The sequence below is a fragment of the Syngnathus leptorhynchus genome, chromosome 18 (genome assembly GCF_054491065.1).
Source record: "Syngnathus leptorhynchus isolate UIUO chromosome 18, UIUO_Slep, whole genome shotgun sequence".
NCBI lineage: Eukaryota > Metazoa > Chordata > Actinopteri > Syngnathiformes > Syngnathidae > Syngnathus > Syngnathus leptorhynchus.
The window spans coordinates 7,080,258-7,097,500 of NC_141212.1; the positions used below are offsets into that span (position 1 = coordinate 7,080,258).

Genomic DNA, 17,243 nt, shown 5'->3' on the forward strand with positions numbered 1-17,243 from the left:
TTCTTTCACCTCCGTGGATGGAAGTCGGGGGCCGACGCTCGGCCGGGTGGCTGTCCGGGGACGGTGGATGGGGCTAGGACATGGCTTTTACGCATGCCCGGTCATACTCTACGGAGCTTTCTTTCACCTCCGTGGATGAAAGTCGGGGGCCAGTGCTCGGCAGGGTGGCTGTCCGGGGACGGTAGATGGGGCTCGGACATGGCTTTTTGGTCCTATTCTATGGAGCTCTCTTCCACCTCCGTGGCTGGAAGTTCAGTAGTTGTTGCCTCGTTGAACTCTTGTTTTGTTAAATAAAGAGTCGTTTACCAAACCCAGGTCTTTGCTTGTACTTTGTTAACGCTACAATATGGTTATATATTAGATCTGTGGAATAACGACGAGGCTGACGTCAGGGCCCACGGGCGGCGTTGTTGACAAAGGACGAGGAATTTGATTGATGGATTTAATGATTTGGAGTGACACAGATGGTTTGATAGTATTGTTATAATATGATAGTTATTTGAAATATACTTTATATATTTTTATATGGGCCTGTGGAATAATTTGAAATGCAAATCACGACGAGTCCGACGGCGCGCGTACGCGGCATTGTTCACATAAAGAACAATTAATTGATTTAATGAATTGGAGTGACACAGATGGTTTTATAAACGTGTTATTTATGTAATAGTTATTAGAATAACTCTGAATGTTACGTCAGGCCCGTTCTTAGCTCTTCGTTTGTGTTTGTCACGTTAGCATACCTATCGTTTAGCTTGTTTTTGCCCGTTCATGTCTGTTCTTGGTGTTGGATTTTGACAAATAAATTTGCCCCAAAAGTGCGACTTATACTCCGGTGCGACTTATATATGTTTTATGTTAAAGTGAAACTTTATTGTGCATTTTATGGCTGGTGCCACTTATACTCCGAGCGACTTATAGTCAGAAAATTACGGTACTTTGGCAATCATGTTCAGTGTCTGTCTCAAGGTCTTGCGGACCTGGAAAAGGATGCGTGTATGCTTCGGTGGTGCCCTCTTCTAGTTGTCCTTCCCTAATGGTAAAATGTAAAAAGGCCCTTTGGCAGAATCCATGGCTGAGAAGGAACCAGGACACGAGTCTGGTGTCCCGGGGCAACAGGGCAAAAAAATCATCACGCCCCATGAAACTGACACATCAGGATTATACCTCCCCCCCCTCCCCGCTTGTCCCCCATCACCCAGAAAGGAATTTTCAGTCTCTTGGGTTTGTATTGAACTCCACACGCAGCGTACATCTATTCATTATCAGTTCGTTCTGTACCGAGTGAATAATGAGCCCATTTAGTTCTGATCAGCATTCACTCGCTGCAAATAGTGCGAGTTGTTTTCAAGGCCATGCAGGATTCTTGTATGACAAAAGTGTTTTCTTGTTCATATATATATATATTTTCTGACACTTTACGCTACCATTTATATGGGGGTGCCGCAGAGCAATTCATGAATTACTGTCCTCAAATCAATGGTTGGGTTTCTCTGACAAGGTCGGGGGGTAAAAAACAGTTTCTGCTTACAGGAGACAGTTTTGGCTGTCAGCTAGAATACAAGTGATAGCCAAATTTGTGCAAGCCATACTTGTGCAGCACGGAAAAACGAGACGAGTACGTGTGTTTAACCAAGGGACTCGCGTCTTTGTTAATCATGTGTTTGGGTCGTTTTTGTATTTGAATTCTATGGCGTGTTCTTTTATTACAACACCGCCATTTAGAACATTCAGTGCCATTAACTCCCTTGTCAAAATGGCTGACAAAGAGTCTATCGAGTGTTAATCGATTTAGGAAAATGAACACCAACATCAGCTTGAATAATCGTGTAATAAATGGAAGTGCATTGGAAGTTGGGTCATGCATCTCAAACTAGCCCGTATATTTGTATGTTGTCCTCATTGGGAGCATAAACTGAGACAGTGGAACAAAGCCAAAATGGCCACATTGAACAATACTGTCTGGGTTTTCGTGTATGTGTGAGCCCGAGGCAGTGCACTGTAACCTGAGTTAGAAACCGGTTGAACTCACTCTAAGAACGTTCAAATTTCACAATGGGCTACCACAAAAAGCCACTCCCCTCTTTAGTCACCACGCACCTACGTCACACGTTTGCTGAATTCAAATCATTTATACACCTGTATAAGTAACATTGAATTCTAAACCGGTTTGTGCTGTACACCATTTTAAGAAACAGGGTCAAGCCACTTGGGATATCCAAACGGATTTTTTTCTTCAACCCTTCTACCACCATACCTGACATCCGAACAAAAATTATTATGTTTAACTCAGTAGACCCCTGGTGAGATGGTTCTTGTCTGGCCTGGCTTCTATCTGTTCTATCCCCTGATGTATTTGTTTTGTTTTGAAGCATCTGAGGTTTCCACCACTGTGTTGCCTGCTTTTTGTCTGTGCTAGGAATGAGAAGTTACATTTCCACCAGGACTGTAAATGCTATCGTTAGCTATCTTTGGTTGTGAGACAGAACTGTGTCACAAACACAGATAAAAGAGCTCATCTGACAATATATCTTTCATGTTTGGCTTATATAATTAATTTTTTATCGGTCTCACAGGTCCAACAAACATTTTTCCAATTGTTATTTTTGGTGCAGTTTCCTCATTTAAGTCTATGATTGTATTTATTATTTCCAGTGTTTACAATTTGTTCCTCCCCCCCCTGCTCCACCGCCGTCCCGCTCTGCTGTTTCAGGTTATTCTTTGTATGATGGTGCACGGAACCGCTTTTGGCTGGGCCAGGCTGAACAACAGAAATGCTTCTGCTGCACAAGCACAGGATAGACTTAATCCCACCCGCTGTTCGCCAAGTAAATTGGTCAGGTTTTGGACCAACTCGCTGGTCAATTGGAGAGGTCAGCCTGGCAATTTAGTCTACCTGACAACTGATAGCGATATTTTTTTCCTGATAGTAGAAATCTTCCTCATCTCACGTTTCTCATAATTTACCCCCTACATTCCATCATTTCTTACTTCCAGTTATCCTGACATACACTGTATTTCAATCTGAGTGTGTGGGTTGGCATTTAACGTGGGTTTGTTCTCTGCTTATCTCATCCACTCCAGACCTGCTTTCCAGTCCAAAACCTTAGCTCTGGTCCAATTGGCTTAAAAGACTCACTGCATCTTGTCCACCCAGTGATCAGCCCATTCAAATCTTCTGCAATGGCGAAAGCATTATGTTGTCGTAGTACAGTCACAATTAAAACACATCGACGGATGTTAGGGAGATAAGTCATGAAAAGTGATTCATGCTTGAAACGGAAAAAAAAAAAAAAAAAAGCTTACGTCGCTCCTGAGTCAGTCAGTCAGCATTTTGAGGTCAAGGGTGCGGTAAAAAGGGAGGAGGGAAGTAGCTGGTTCAGACATGTCGTTTGGGGATTTCGGTACTAAATTACCAGCTGTGCTCTCAGTTCTGAGAGTGGAGCTAAGGGCTGCCAAAGAGCTTAATCGTCCCCCCCCCCCCTCCTTCTCATTCAGAATCATACACATTGACATAGCTTCTGATCGTGGAGTTTCATGATGCCGTCATCCGCTCTCCACTTTGCTGCGGTGGCAAATGTTTACCTTGCCATGCTTGACAGAACACTCCATCATGCCAAATTTCACAATGCCTTCCCATATTTTATGGTGAGCTGTTGAGTGAGCACTTCTAGTCGCAACACGTATACCACACCGATTAGAGACATCATGTGGGCAACCGGGCTAAGTGTCAACTTTCCTGAGAAGGGACTGAAATCTGAACCCCCCTGCCCCCCCACCTCTCCTGGACTTTTTGGGTAAACTTGCTCACGGGTAGCAAAGACACAAAATGGGGGATGGGTAGTGGGGTCTTTTTCAATCCTGTCTGGCCTCCTCGGCACCAAGAATCGTCAGAGACATAACATTCCAAGCCAGGTGAAACAGTTAGTTTGGAGTTGCTAAATTGTTAGCATAAAAAAGGAAGAATTGTCGAGCTGTGACTATCTGCAAGAATGTTCCTAGTAAAATGAATGTCTCTTAGATTTGTTTTAAAGCCTCATTGAGTAACACAATTCAATGTCCAAGCGTTCAAACCTTCAGAATGAGGCCAAGTTTTGTCGCTGAAACGGCAACATGCAGTGAACGAGGTCATAAATGTTCCAAATAACGGCATCAGCCCCTTGGAAGCTTTTCATCAGTATATTACAAATAATGATTAAAATTGCTGCAAGTTGTGTCGGGGAAAAAATGGCTTTAAACCCCAAGAGAGGAGCCAGACGAGGTTGAGGGAGGATAGTCGGGGGTGGAAAGGGCCAGAAATGAAAAACACACATTTGCTCTTTTACTTTCAATGGAAACTCCTGAATCAGCAGAACACACACGCACACACACACTTGTGAGCACACACATCATAGATTCAATTACAGCATTGTGAGATGAAGTAGAAATTCTTCTGCCTTCAGCATTACCAATTAAAGTACAGCTCTAAGTGTGTTCATGTGTGTTTTTCAGCGCCAGTCATGTGTATTTGGTTGTATGACTGCACATGCTAGCATGTGTGTGTGTTGGTTCCCTGGCTTTGATGGCACTGTGCTGCAAGGGCCACTGAAGCGTGACAGGAGAAAGAGCGAGGAGCGCGTGTGTGTTTGTAGGAGTGTGTCTGCCTCTGATGTCACCTTGTATCGTTTCAGGTTAATTTCACCTATTGTCAGACAAGGGGTGCAGAACACAAAAGCAAAGATGACATTGAGCAAATGATAAGACGGAACTTTGCGGTCAATATCTATTGTGGGTTTTTGTCAGGGAAGTCTTACGTTTCCGAAGCGGAATTTTTGCATGACATCAAGTTTTCTGCAATTTGCAAATTAGTGCAATCTGCTTTCTGAAGAACAAAAACATTACAGAAACAGCTAAACTTAATTATATGATCATTTGGTTAAAGAAAAAAAGCAAGGCTTGAAACTGAGACTGTATTAAACTAGATGAAGTACTCTGGTGTCATATATACCAAAGTGATTTGAAGTGTATTAACTATAATAATGTTTTTCATCCTAGTTCGTAAATAGTCTTTACGAGAAATCTGTTTTCGAAGTCTTCATCTAAAATGCATTGTTTTAATTTCAAACCACTCCAGCATTAGTAGAGTGGATGTTATTAAACTATGATGACATCATCCTTCAGTAAATACATTTCACATGAGTGATGCAGATGATATTTATTGTTTTGACTGTGAGTAACAATGGAGGAGAGGAAATGAATACCAAAAGCATACAATAAGCCCCTTTTGAGTTTCAATTTAACAAGTTGCTGTTTTGATGGACTCTTGAAGTTTCTCTAATTTCAGAATAAGTGTAACTCGAATATTCAACAGCTTCCATAATGCTTCAATATGTTTAAATTATAGTAGCAGAAACCAAGATATTCAACAGCTTCCATAATGCTTCAATATGTTTAAGTTATAGTAGCAGAAACCAAGATTTAGCAAATGAACGAAGTAAAACCAATTACATCTTCTAAACCTGTCTCCATAAAGGTGATCCAAGTTAATTATGAGCTATTAACATGGTTAACACGCTCAGTTGGAGGCTCCCGTGGGGTAACCTAGATAGAACCGTGTTTCACTTGTGCTTGGCCGTTTGGCCTTTTGGAGGTCGGTGTCATTTACAAATAACTGCAAAATCATTTTGAGTGACAGGGACAAATGTCTGCCGCCGTTGAAAATTGCGCCCGTCCGTCCTTTGTCACTGCACGGATATTGCCCCCTCTGCCCTTGAGCGGTTATCAAATTTCTCTAATTATTTTATTATGCAAATGAGTCGCCATTATTTCATTAGCTAGGCAGCCAATCCCAGAAGCTGATTAGGAAGTGATTAGCATGCAGTCGTTTTCTCTCGCTCAGTGTCCTTGTGAATGGAGTAATGGGCAAGGGGCATAATGACCCCATCTGGATACAAGCTCGTGCTTATACTTTGAAATTTGTTCAAACCTGTACGGTATTAAACCATACACACATGCTGTTTAAATGTACTTAAAAAGAACGCCATATACTTGTTTTGCATTCCAAGATTTTTTAAATGTTGCTTTTGTTCAGTTTTGCTAAATGTGTGTGTGAGCTCATGTCCCTCCCACTTGTAAAGTTTAACATGGTGGGAACTTACCTCATCAATCTCCTGCCATCTGGTATTTCATTCCCCTCTTGTGTTCCAATCTGAAGTGTAGAAAGCACACGATTGATATACAAACCTTCGATTAAGTCGATAACATGAGCCCACCATTAACCCTCATTGTAGTGCAGTGGTGTAGAATTATACGCTGGTGAGATTTTGTCCAATTTATGTCGTTACATGAGACAGATTTGTTTTGTATTGTTCTGCATTGCTGCAATTTGTAATATTTTTTGCCAGACGCTCGATGATTGTGATGAGGAATTAATCGTTGGCATGAATGCAAGTCATCACGTTTTGGAGGAAACAGGCAACACTCATTACATGACCATATCATCCCTGCAGTTGATGTGTTTTTTGAAAAACCTACTCCAAAGCGCCCTTGACCTTAGACTGGGCCAATGTGTTTTCCCAGTATAGTAATGACAAGATACAAAAGACTAGTGGCTTCAGGACTGAATGTTCTTGAGCCCACAGTTGAATCCGATTGAACATCTTTGGAGAGATCTAAAAACGGCTGTGCGCACATGCTCTCCATCAAGTCTGATGGATTATAAGCGGAATGAGGAATGAGCAAATCTGTGAATATTGCTGTGAATACTTTCCAGGTGCACCGTGAATACCTTTCTAACAGTGCTGTGTTTGATTCCAATAGATTGCATGGCTATACCTTATAAAGTGAAGCTATGTGGTCGTGTCTTGTAAGTCCCGAGAGTCAAATCTATACAAGGTTACTGTGGACTCAAAGCAGGCCATGCACACTTTGCTGTTTCCACTCATGCAGAGAACTACCAGACAGCAACATGTAAACTGACGCACAAGCAGCGGGGGTCACAGAGTCATCACGTTTCAAGATCAGCAAAATTAGCTTCCGAGTTAAGTTCAAAGCTGAAAAATGTGTGTTGTCAGTGGCGCACTACACGCACAAAGTGGCATCTCCACGAGTTAACTCGTTGTGACAAAGACTTAACAAAACCGAACGGAACTGGACTGAAATGCACGGAGCCGGGCTGGTTTTTCCCAAAGAACGCCAAGAGGAATGTGATCCAATGCGTCTCGGAGGCCGTGAGTCACAGCCAGCGATGCGGCCGGCAGCCGAAAACAGTCACTTAGTTTGACGTTAACGCGTTTCTCCTGCGGCAGCGGCTGTCTCCTCTTGGTCTCCCACTGGAGCTCCCATTCGGATCGGTGGGGGATCTCAAGGCCTGTCGTTATGCTTGACATCATGTCACGCTGCAGCCCGCCCTAGGACGTAGGTCGTCGTAGCGATAAAGGAAGACTTAGATGTACCAGAAGATGAGATGGTTTGGAACGAAAAGAAAATTTGCATTCTCGACAGCGTTCATGTGAAATGGTGCCAATCTATTAGTTAATCTGCGTGCAAGTTTCTTTTTTTCCACAATTTTTTAATCTTGTGCTGAACAATGGATCATTATGATCTGCAAAGCTGGTTATTAGTCACTTAATCATCAGCTGTCATGTTTGGTCTCTTGGTTTGATAAAACCGAATTCTGGATGGTATTTTTTGAGTACAATGTATGTCTTATTGACACCATATTGCAGCTAACATGAGGAGTCATCTAATCTCGGTCCCCACTAACAATTAAAGACTTGTATCAGATGGTACTTAACTTTTCTTTGTATTATGCCTCGGAGCTGTGTTATTAACACAAACCACGTAAAGCTCCGAGGTCAATGAATCAGACGGCCGCTTGTAATCAGTGCGCCATTCCTATCATCCACGTATCATCGCGGGTTGATTGGGTCTGCTGGCCACCAGGGACAGGCAGCGTCTCTCTGTATTAGCGAGACTTCCTGTTTAGATAAAGGGGGGGGGGGGGTGCTGTCCCTGTTCCTGCAGCGGCCAGCTCACACACGCCTGCCCAGAGGTGGTGATGGGCTCAGATGATCCGCTTGAAGGCTGCTGATGATTGAGTCAGGGGTGATTGTGTCTAACCTTGATGGATGACTGTTGGAGCTCCCACTCGTAGTGCTCTATTAATCATCTCAGAAATATTACATAGAGATGCATTGTAAGGTTTGGTAAATTACCTTTTGTTTTAATTCAAGCTTGCAGACATTAGAACATTTCTCTCTTCCGCTCCAATGCCAAATAGTTTTTGTTCCACTTATTCAGGAAGCTGCACGTTCGACGAGGGCTTCTCCCAATGTGACTACCAACAAGATCCCTACGACGACTTTGACTGGACCCAGATCAACACCCAGGAAGTGCCCTACATATCCCCATACCTGCCCAAAGGTGAGACGATATTTTTTCTCCATTTGCAAATATGTTAAGAATTAGCAATAATGTTGAAGCAACCAGTTCAGGAATTGGTAGTGGCTCCATTTTTTAATTCAACAGTGTGTATTGCCACGTTTTGTGACTTTGCCGCCATTAAGGGAATATTTTTGTGATATTTGCCCTGGTCTGACACTAGTAAAGCAATTAAAACACATTCTACTCACACTCCCCCCTTTCCCCCTCTGTAATCTGTTGTGTTTTTCCATGATGATGGTGATGATGAGGGGGGAATTAAAATTTTCTTGCCTCGGGTTGAGGGTCTAATTAAGAACAGGAGGTCATTAATCAAAAGAGGGGAACAGGGAAGGTTGCCCACTTTACAATGTGAAAAGTCTCTTAAGTAAAAACATGTGTGCAATGTTTAGTAGCTGGGCTTGCAAAAAAATGTCATAGACCAAATATTTTTTGTAAACCACAGTGATCGCAGTCTTTAGCTGGAAAAGATTGACTTTGTTACCATGACAACACAACGCTATATATGTGTCTTGCTTATCATTATTAAAACCCAACCTCCCTGGCATTTAGTAACTCTTATAGAAGTGTCTGTTAAGTAAAGGCTCTGGCAGTTTTTGCATTTGTGATAAGACTCATCCGTGTTATCGCCACAAGATTTGGTGTTGGCGCCACGGCACTACGTTGGCTGGCATTGTGCGCACCGTGCCAATCGAACATTGACAGGCTGAGACGGCGTGAGTCACCGAACCAAAGTAGGTACTACTGACTCACGGTGTTGTCAGCGAGCCCCACTTCAAACCTATTTGGCTTCTCGTCACGTCTCTTTTTTTGCCATCTGTGGAGGAGGAGAATGGAACAGGCTTAAAGGTGCAAAAATGCTCTTACTTCAATTTCTTAAATATATATGTATATATTTATTTATATTGCAGGCCTGTAGCTTAATACTAAAAGGAAGATGTTATTGTTGAAGAAAAGGCGTCATCCGTCTTAACTTCACAATTTCAGCTCTGATGTGACATATCTAGGTCTTAATTCTGTCTCAGGGGTATTTTTAGCTTTGTTACTTTGTGTCGTCATTCCATTAATGTCCGTTCTCGACATCAGCACTTCACAGACAGGATATTGGCAGTTTAAACAGTTTGGTGGTATAAATGTTCAGTTAACCTCACATACATGAGAGAACAGCATTTTTGTCTTGCAGTTGTTCCCTCCGGAGACTTAATCAAAATCAATTTGTTTTACCTGTTAAAAAAGTTGCTCCAATTTAGTTGTATCAAGTGAAACATATCATGCCATGGCATGTGTTGTGACATATCTGGGTCTGTGACTGATCCCTGTATTTTTAGCTAGCACACAGTCTTGGCATCTTCAATCCACCTCGTGTCATCAAGTATCAGAAGGAACAGCAGTGACACATATTGCATGGTTGCAAGACTAATATTAGAGTGTTTCTCAAGATGACGTGGATGGCGTCCAGTTTGGATAAAGGCATTCTGCTTCCTGTTGGTTGTTTTCAAATTTCAAACACAAGTAGGATCACTCATTCAAAAAAAAAAAAAAAGTAATTGAGAGACACAACTGTCAGTGTGTACAGAGAGATGAAACGATCAATGATTGACATCCAGTGCACGTGGGTGCTGCCAATGTAGATGTTTTTGTACGCTTCAATTGAAAATGCTACTGTTTGACCTCCCTCCTATTATCGCCGAGAACAATATATTATCACAATAGATTATCCAAACAATAACTAGATAATTGCTACTCTCCTATAGCCAAGTGTAGCATTCATATTGAGCCAATCCTAACTGGCAAATAGAAGAAGCTGCCTTTGTCTTGACACAGTTTGAGCAGAGTAAATTTTATGAGGCTTAGTGTGTCTGCTTAACATATAAAATGTCGGAATAGTATTGCATATATTCACCATTGTTTTACATATGGGCCCGACGCTCAACGTAAAAATCCGCAAATAAACCGATGTTCCTTTGTCCAGGTTCCTATATGTATGTGGACGTGTCTCAGTATGAAGTCGGGGAGAAGGCCAGGTTTCAGCTCCCTGTGATGAAGGAGAATGACACTCACTGTATTGACTTCAACTATCTACTCACCAGCGATGATGGCTCCAGTCCTGGGACGCTTAATGTCCTAGTGAAGGTATACTGATTTATTATATATCTTCTTTTCACCAATTATAGTTAGTATGTGGAATAATAATTATTTTGGTTTGGTATTTTTGAAACCGCGTTCCTTCCTTGTGTCTGCAGGTTAACAAGGGTCCCCTTGCCAATCCTATCTGGAATGTAACAACATACACCGGTAACTCCTCCCGCACAATGAAATTCTCATGTGGTTCACATTTCTTACAGCGGGGTGACACTTGACCTCTGTTGACTTTGGTGGCTTTTCAGGTAAAGACTGGCTGAAGGCCGAGCTGGCCGTCTCCACCTTTTGGCCCAATGAATACCAGGTAAACTCCCGCCTCCTTTTACCACTAACATCTGTGTTTGCTGACAATTCCCTGATTTTGTTTGTGCAAATGTATTGGCACAGCTGGCAGGAAGTTTTCACTGTTTGATTTTATTGTGTGGGAATGTAATCAATTGAGTTGATATTGGATAATTTGAATAGACAGTCATTATTTGAATCATGTTTTTTTTTTGCTGTCAAACCAGTTTGGATGTCTAGATAATGACTAAAAATTATACTTAGTGCTCTGAGTTTTTTCTTTAGTGTTCACATGGACATAGCAGACGCGACACACAGCTTCAAAAACAAACATCTCATGCTGTGAGGCATGCTCGTGATTTATTTGTGTTGACTGAGGCTCAGGAGGTGACGATCAGGCAAGAAAGACCTAGTGCGAAGCGATGGGGGTGACTGCCTGCATGTCCGTGCGCTTGCATTTGTGTCCCCAATTGGGACCTTGCTGCTTTTTAGCATTTATTTTGTTATTTTAAAGTCAGTATGAAAGATATTAAAGAATGTATGTGTACATTTTTGCAATTTTAGAGGTCATAGTTAGTGTAGTTTGCGGTAAATAGTTGCAGGGTGTTGCTGCCACGTACGTGTCAGATGAGTGTCAGTGCCAGGGCATGCACACACACTTCCTGATTGAAATATGTAGCCTTGGGACCCAATTGCGCTACTGTAAAGTGAAGGGTGGAAGAATCTTCCAAATGACCCATCTGGTGCCCATGCCTCACCCATCTCACCCCTGGTGACTGAGCGGAGAAGTAAACGCAAGTGTCAACATGTTGTAATTGAACATAATCAATTCTTGTTTGCTGAGGGCTTACGGAGGTTTTTCAGGGTATCAAACAGGTTCTTTGGTTGGAGGTGATGATGCCACCATCTCATGTTCAAACATGCTTCTGTTGACATTTGAGCTTGCATGATAATTAGGCTGGGGAGGTAAACGCCCGCACTGCACAAACAATAGATTCTCCAATGATCAGATTCATATTTTAGCTTTTGCTTGTGCTCCTGTGAGTCATTTGAATTGGTAGAAGCCAAGGCAGCTGTGAAACAGTGTTCTCGCGGAGGGTGATGAATGACAGCAACTGGTTCTTTCCCTCTTACGTATTCAGTACTCTGATCGCTCGAAATTGTCCATACATGTGATTGGTTGTTGGTAAAAATCCACTCTGTGATTGATATTTGCTATTAGAGCCAAAACATATTTCCAATGAATAACATTTTTAACATCATCATAAAACATTATTTTAAACAAGCAAGAACAGCATGGCCACCAGAAACTGACACTTTTTCCATGCCAATGCCCAGAACCTTTTCCATGCCCGCTGCTTTGAAAAACATGTCTTGCTTGTTTTAATATTTAAATTTTTTGTTGTTATTGTAAAGTTCTGCTGTTTTTTCAGTGGGGCCTTTTTGGCTCCACTGCAAGCATGAATTAATAAAGTCAAGTCAAACTTCTTAAAATCATCTATGTCATTATTTTCTTTTGCAGCACTTCTGCTTTCTTCCCTATTTTTTTTTTTAAATAACTTCCTAGTACATTACTTGGTCTATATAGTGTCGAAACAGCGATTTATCGTCTTCCCTGCCATTGAATGTGTCAAATTGGAGGTCACATTGGCCTCACAGTCTGGCCACATTAATGCAGATTGGGAAAAATAAACCGTGAGAATGCAATGAAATGGGAAAGCGTAAAGAGAGAAGGAGGGAAGCGGAATGAGAAGCATACACTGTATATACTAAGGTTTATTCTTCTACCCTCCCGCAGTGGCTTCTATTAGTTTTTTTTAATCATTTATCTGTCAGGTATTTTATGTGTACCGAAGGAGTACTGTGGTCCAACAGGAAGAACTATTAATCTTGGCGGGTTGTTGGACTGAATATATTTCTTTGCGAGAGAGGTAGTCATATTGTTATCTAGCCCTCCTCAGGGGTGTTCACCAACTTCATCTTGTAACTTTTGTACAGAGATTTCTTTTTGGCATGTAAACAGCAACACAACTAAAATAGTAATAAATAAATAAATAAATAAATAAATAAATAAATAAATGAATAAATGAATAAATAAATAAAATCTTAATATTTTCTATATGCCTAATACTTTCTCTGCCCACAGGTCATATTTGAAGCGGAGGTATCGGACAGGAAAACTGGCTTCATCGTTATAGATGACATTCAGGTGCTCAGCTACCCATGCGGTGAGTCATTAGCATGCCGGCAATTAGTTGTAGTTCGCTGAGTCGACGCTTATAGCTTCGGCCACTAATTAGACTGAACCGGGGATGGTTTCTGTCGCAGTCGAACGGACAGATAAGTGGGAATGAGTGGAAGGTGACTCGGGGAAGGCAGGGATGCGACAAGAGGAGACATGTTGTAAAAACACGGGAGGAAAGACTGCGAGAAGGGAGAAATTGGGATGGGCAACCGGAGAGAGTGAAGCGGGAAATAAACGGTATTAGGTCAATCATGGAAACGGAAGATTCTGACCACTCAGCTCTCTTTCTCTTAATGCACACACACACACACACACACACACACACACACACACACACACACACACACACACACACACACACACACACACACACACACACACACACACACGCAGTGAACAGTAGCCGACTTGTCCTGCGCTGACAGCAAAGTGATGAGGGTCACGCTCCTTTTTAAATTCACGTTACGTTCTAAACCCCCCCCCCCCCCCCCCCCCTTCTGTTTCCGCACTGCCAGGGGCCTCCTCCTAAAACACTCATGCACGTGTGCAAGTTCATCAAAAAAATGTAGACAGGCAGGAATGAAAGCAATTGAAGCCCTTTGTCGGCATCTGTCGAGTTGCCCGGCCTGACTCATAAAAAGACTTATTGATTTTGAGTCATAATACTCGAATGTATCCTGCGTTCCATTTGTACCCTGGCTCTGTTTGAGGTTGTCAGATTTTGTCAGTAAAGTGACCTGGAGTGGTGTGAATGAATATTAAGAGAGGAGCAACTCTTAATCGAGAGCGGCAACTTCCACAGTAGAAGCATTCATTCTTCACAGCTGCATTTCGGGACACACACACAGGTTTGTGTGTTTGTGCGTGTGTGTGTTTTCAGCTGTTATCTATGATTGCAATCGCCTCCCTGGAATAAAAATAGACTCACAGCCTCTTCGGGGGGTTCAAAAGGCTTATTCCATACCTTAGTGTGGTGCTTAAGTATTAGAAGCTGTGACATTGTGACAGCGATCTTAGCAGCCAGTGGCAATGTTGGGCTGCGGGATTCTTCTGACTCCTCTAAAATCTAATCGTAGTAATAGTGAACATATCGCCACAGGTTAGGATATGTCCTAAAGTGTACAAATTGTTTGTACCTGTGCTGTGTCTTTCTGGAAACATTGTGACTTTTGAGTAAAATCAACTGATACTTGCAAAGGGTTATTAACCAATGTGGTCTGCATCCATTGTTGTTGGAATTTTATTTACTTCAGATAAATCCCCTCATTTTCTGCGTCTTGGAGATGTTGAGGTCAACGCCGGTCAGAACGCCACCTTTCAGTGTATCGCTACCGGGCGAGACACATCCAACAATAAACTCTGGCTGCAGGTAACGACATGCAGAATATTTGCTTCCATGATAAAGACTGTTAAACTTGTTCCCATCTTTGCTCGATAGCGGCGAAACGGAGAAGATATCCCCGTGTCTCAGCGAAAGAACATCAACCACCGACGATTCTCTGCCTCATTCCATCTCAATGAAGTCACCAATCAGGATCAAGATCTGTATCGCTGCGTCACCCAGTCGGAGCGCGGATCAGGGGTGTCTAACTTTGCCGGTCTTATCGTCAGAGGTGAGGGTTCATTTAAAACCGGTATCATAGATCTTCTGTCTTTGCCCGATCGAATATGTATCTTGAATACTATTGACTCACGGGGGTGTGTGCCTGTGCCTGCCTGCGTGTTATGGAGCACGTATGCATGCTTCGTCTGTCATGTGCAGTTGACATGTGGTTAATAGGATGTCACCCATGTGTGTTTGCCACAAGATTCTTTATTCATTGACATTGAATAGCTATCCATATTCAGATTATCTCCCAGGGAGGGCATAGAAACACACGGGGCTAAAGCCAAGAGGCATCCCAGAGTGACAGAAAGGGAGGGGGCGAGGAGAATAGAGAGGGAGGGAGGGAGGGCGGAGGGGAAAAAAGGTAAATGTAAATAGTCGGCTCATTATCCAGAGAATATACAGTGCTCATATCAGAATAATGTCTGAATATGTAAACGGAGGGACTGGTCTCATAGTTATTATTCTGCAGATGATGTTGGCAGTGGTGGAAAAAATCACAACGTTTTAACAACAAGAAAGATGAAGTTGACTCCAAAGAAAGACAGCATTTTTTTATGCAATATGTGACAGATTTAAAAGTAATAATAATAATAAAATAAAGGCTAAGTGAGCTGCACGGCAGGGTTCTCTTGTCTAATCATGACTGCCACCCATCTAGATCACGATAATGATGAAAATACATTCAGGCTCAGCAAGTGAATTGTACACTTGAAATCAAAAGGGGCTCTTGCATGCTGTGAAAAAGATGTTTGTGCATCTCTGAGGGATATAAGCAAAAAAAAAAATAATTATCCCATCTGGATGTGCGAAGGGTATCACAATAAAGATATGACGGAAGCTAGCGTGTATGTGCACAGGGCGCCACTTCATGTTTATTTATTAGGAATATCAAAATGAGAAGCTGAGGGAAAATCAAAGAAATATTGAACATTTCTTTTTACCTATTAATAAAGTAAGCAGTTTTAATATGTATGCAGTACACGTGTACATGGACGGGACGAATTTGCATTTATGCCGTGTTTACACTCTTTTTTTTTCTTTTTTTTTTCTTTTAAGATGCATCCCATTTTCAAATATATATACCCCATTGTGAGTTCGACAGAGTTTACGGGAAATTAAGATATGAGAAATGAAATGCCTGCAAACAAGTACACACAGGCCCAGTCCACATATCTGCTCCGGGCCTGTCAAGATCAGAGTTTAGATTAGGAAGTCTTAAAGTGAAAGAACCTTTTATTGTGTGTTTAGTAATCATATTGGAGTGTATGTTTGTGTTTGTTAGGAATCGTTGTGTCAGAGTCCAGCTCTAATAGTCTTGCCTTCTGGTTCCAACAGTGACAGGGCACATCATGACACACACACACACACGCACACGCACACGCACACGCACACACACACACACACACACACACACACACACACACACACACACACACACACACACACACACACGCTGCAATGCCAGCTTGCATTATATGCAAGCCATGGCCTGAAAAGCTCCTGCAATATTATTGTCACACACACATATGCGTGATTCCATACAGCTGTCCTGTATTGTCCTGTCGTGGACAACTTCTAAATGTTTTTCTTTTTTTTTTTGTTGCTCTTACAACCTCAAACATGCTTACTCATCCAAATGATAGTGACAGCTGGAGCTCCAGGTGCTTCAAGAGCAGAGAGGATCTTTGAGCTTTCCGGTTGTTGATCGTCACTGCCAAACGCACATCCTTTGCTGTTGCGGAGGTCAAATGTCCGTCTCGAGTGATGTCAGCAGTACTTTGTGAAGACTTAACTTTATTGACAAGCTTGCTGACATTGAACAGAAAAAAGAAGGAAGTTTCATCAGTATTTGTTCACAGTGATTTACATGTGACCCCAAAAATGAATTCACACATGATTAATAATACAAAAGATTGTGACAACAAACCCATCTCGTCACAACAACTCCATTCATCATTTTTAGGTCAACTGTACAAATGTCAAATAATAAGAAAAAAAAAGGCTGAAAATCAAAAGCAAGACGCCGACTTCAGCTCTTGTTTTCTCTGGAGTCGCATGATGACCCACTTAAACGTCGTCCTGCTTTATTTATCTTTTCATTATTTATGTTTTAGGTTTCAAAGTGGCACACAAACTTGAATTCTCATTAACACACAGATTGAACTATTTATGAATCTTTTGCTTTTATTTCCCATCATGTTTTTTTATTTGACGCAGTCGCAAGCTGACACATTGCTGACGTCATGGGTTTTCTGAACTAGCTGCAACATTCATTATCTGAATTCAGGCTAGCGTACTGTCAAACTGCAGTGTTTCATGTGTTGGGGGGGGGGGGAATATCTTTTCAGCCTGACAGCCGCATTCAACACAAACAAACATGCATGTGCACACGAGAAGAGATTAGGAATGAAATCCACCAAACTGAGCATAAAAGTCGCATGACGTTTATTGATGCAGTTCTGCTTATTGTGCGACTTGATTATTTAAAACCATTAAAAAGAAAATAACCCACATTTTCCTCACGTTTGTAGTCACCACTGCTGT

At 42.0% G+C, this 17,243-nt stretch overlaps 1 protein-coding gene across 9 annotated transcripts in view; it reads left to right on the forward strand.

The window, feature by feature from the left end:
* The window catches only part of ptprk (protein tyrosine phosphatase receptor type K), a 63,860-nt gene that overhangs the window by 15,591 nt on the left and 31,026 nt on the right, over positions 1-17,243 (forward strand). For all 9 annotated transcript variants that reach the window (XM_085937839.1, XM_085937841.1, XM_085937842.1 and 6 more), the window contains 7 exons: positions 8,281-8,403; positions 10,394-10,554; positions 10,665-10,716; positions 10,809-10,867; positions 12,992-13,073; positions 14,344-14,459; positions 14,529-14,703. In XM_085937839.1, the coding sequence (XP_085793965.1) occupies positions 8,281-8,403; positions 10,394-10,554; positions 10,665-10,716; positions 10,809-10,867; positions 12,992-13,073; positions 14,344-14,459; positions 14,529-14,703 (768 nt within the window). The remainder of the gene's footprint in view (positions 1-8,280; positions 8,404-10,393; positions 10,555-10,664; positions 10,717-10,808; positions 10,868-12,991; positions 13,074-14,343; positions 14,460-14,528; positions 14,704-17,243) is intronic.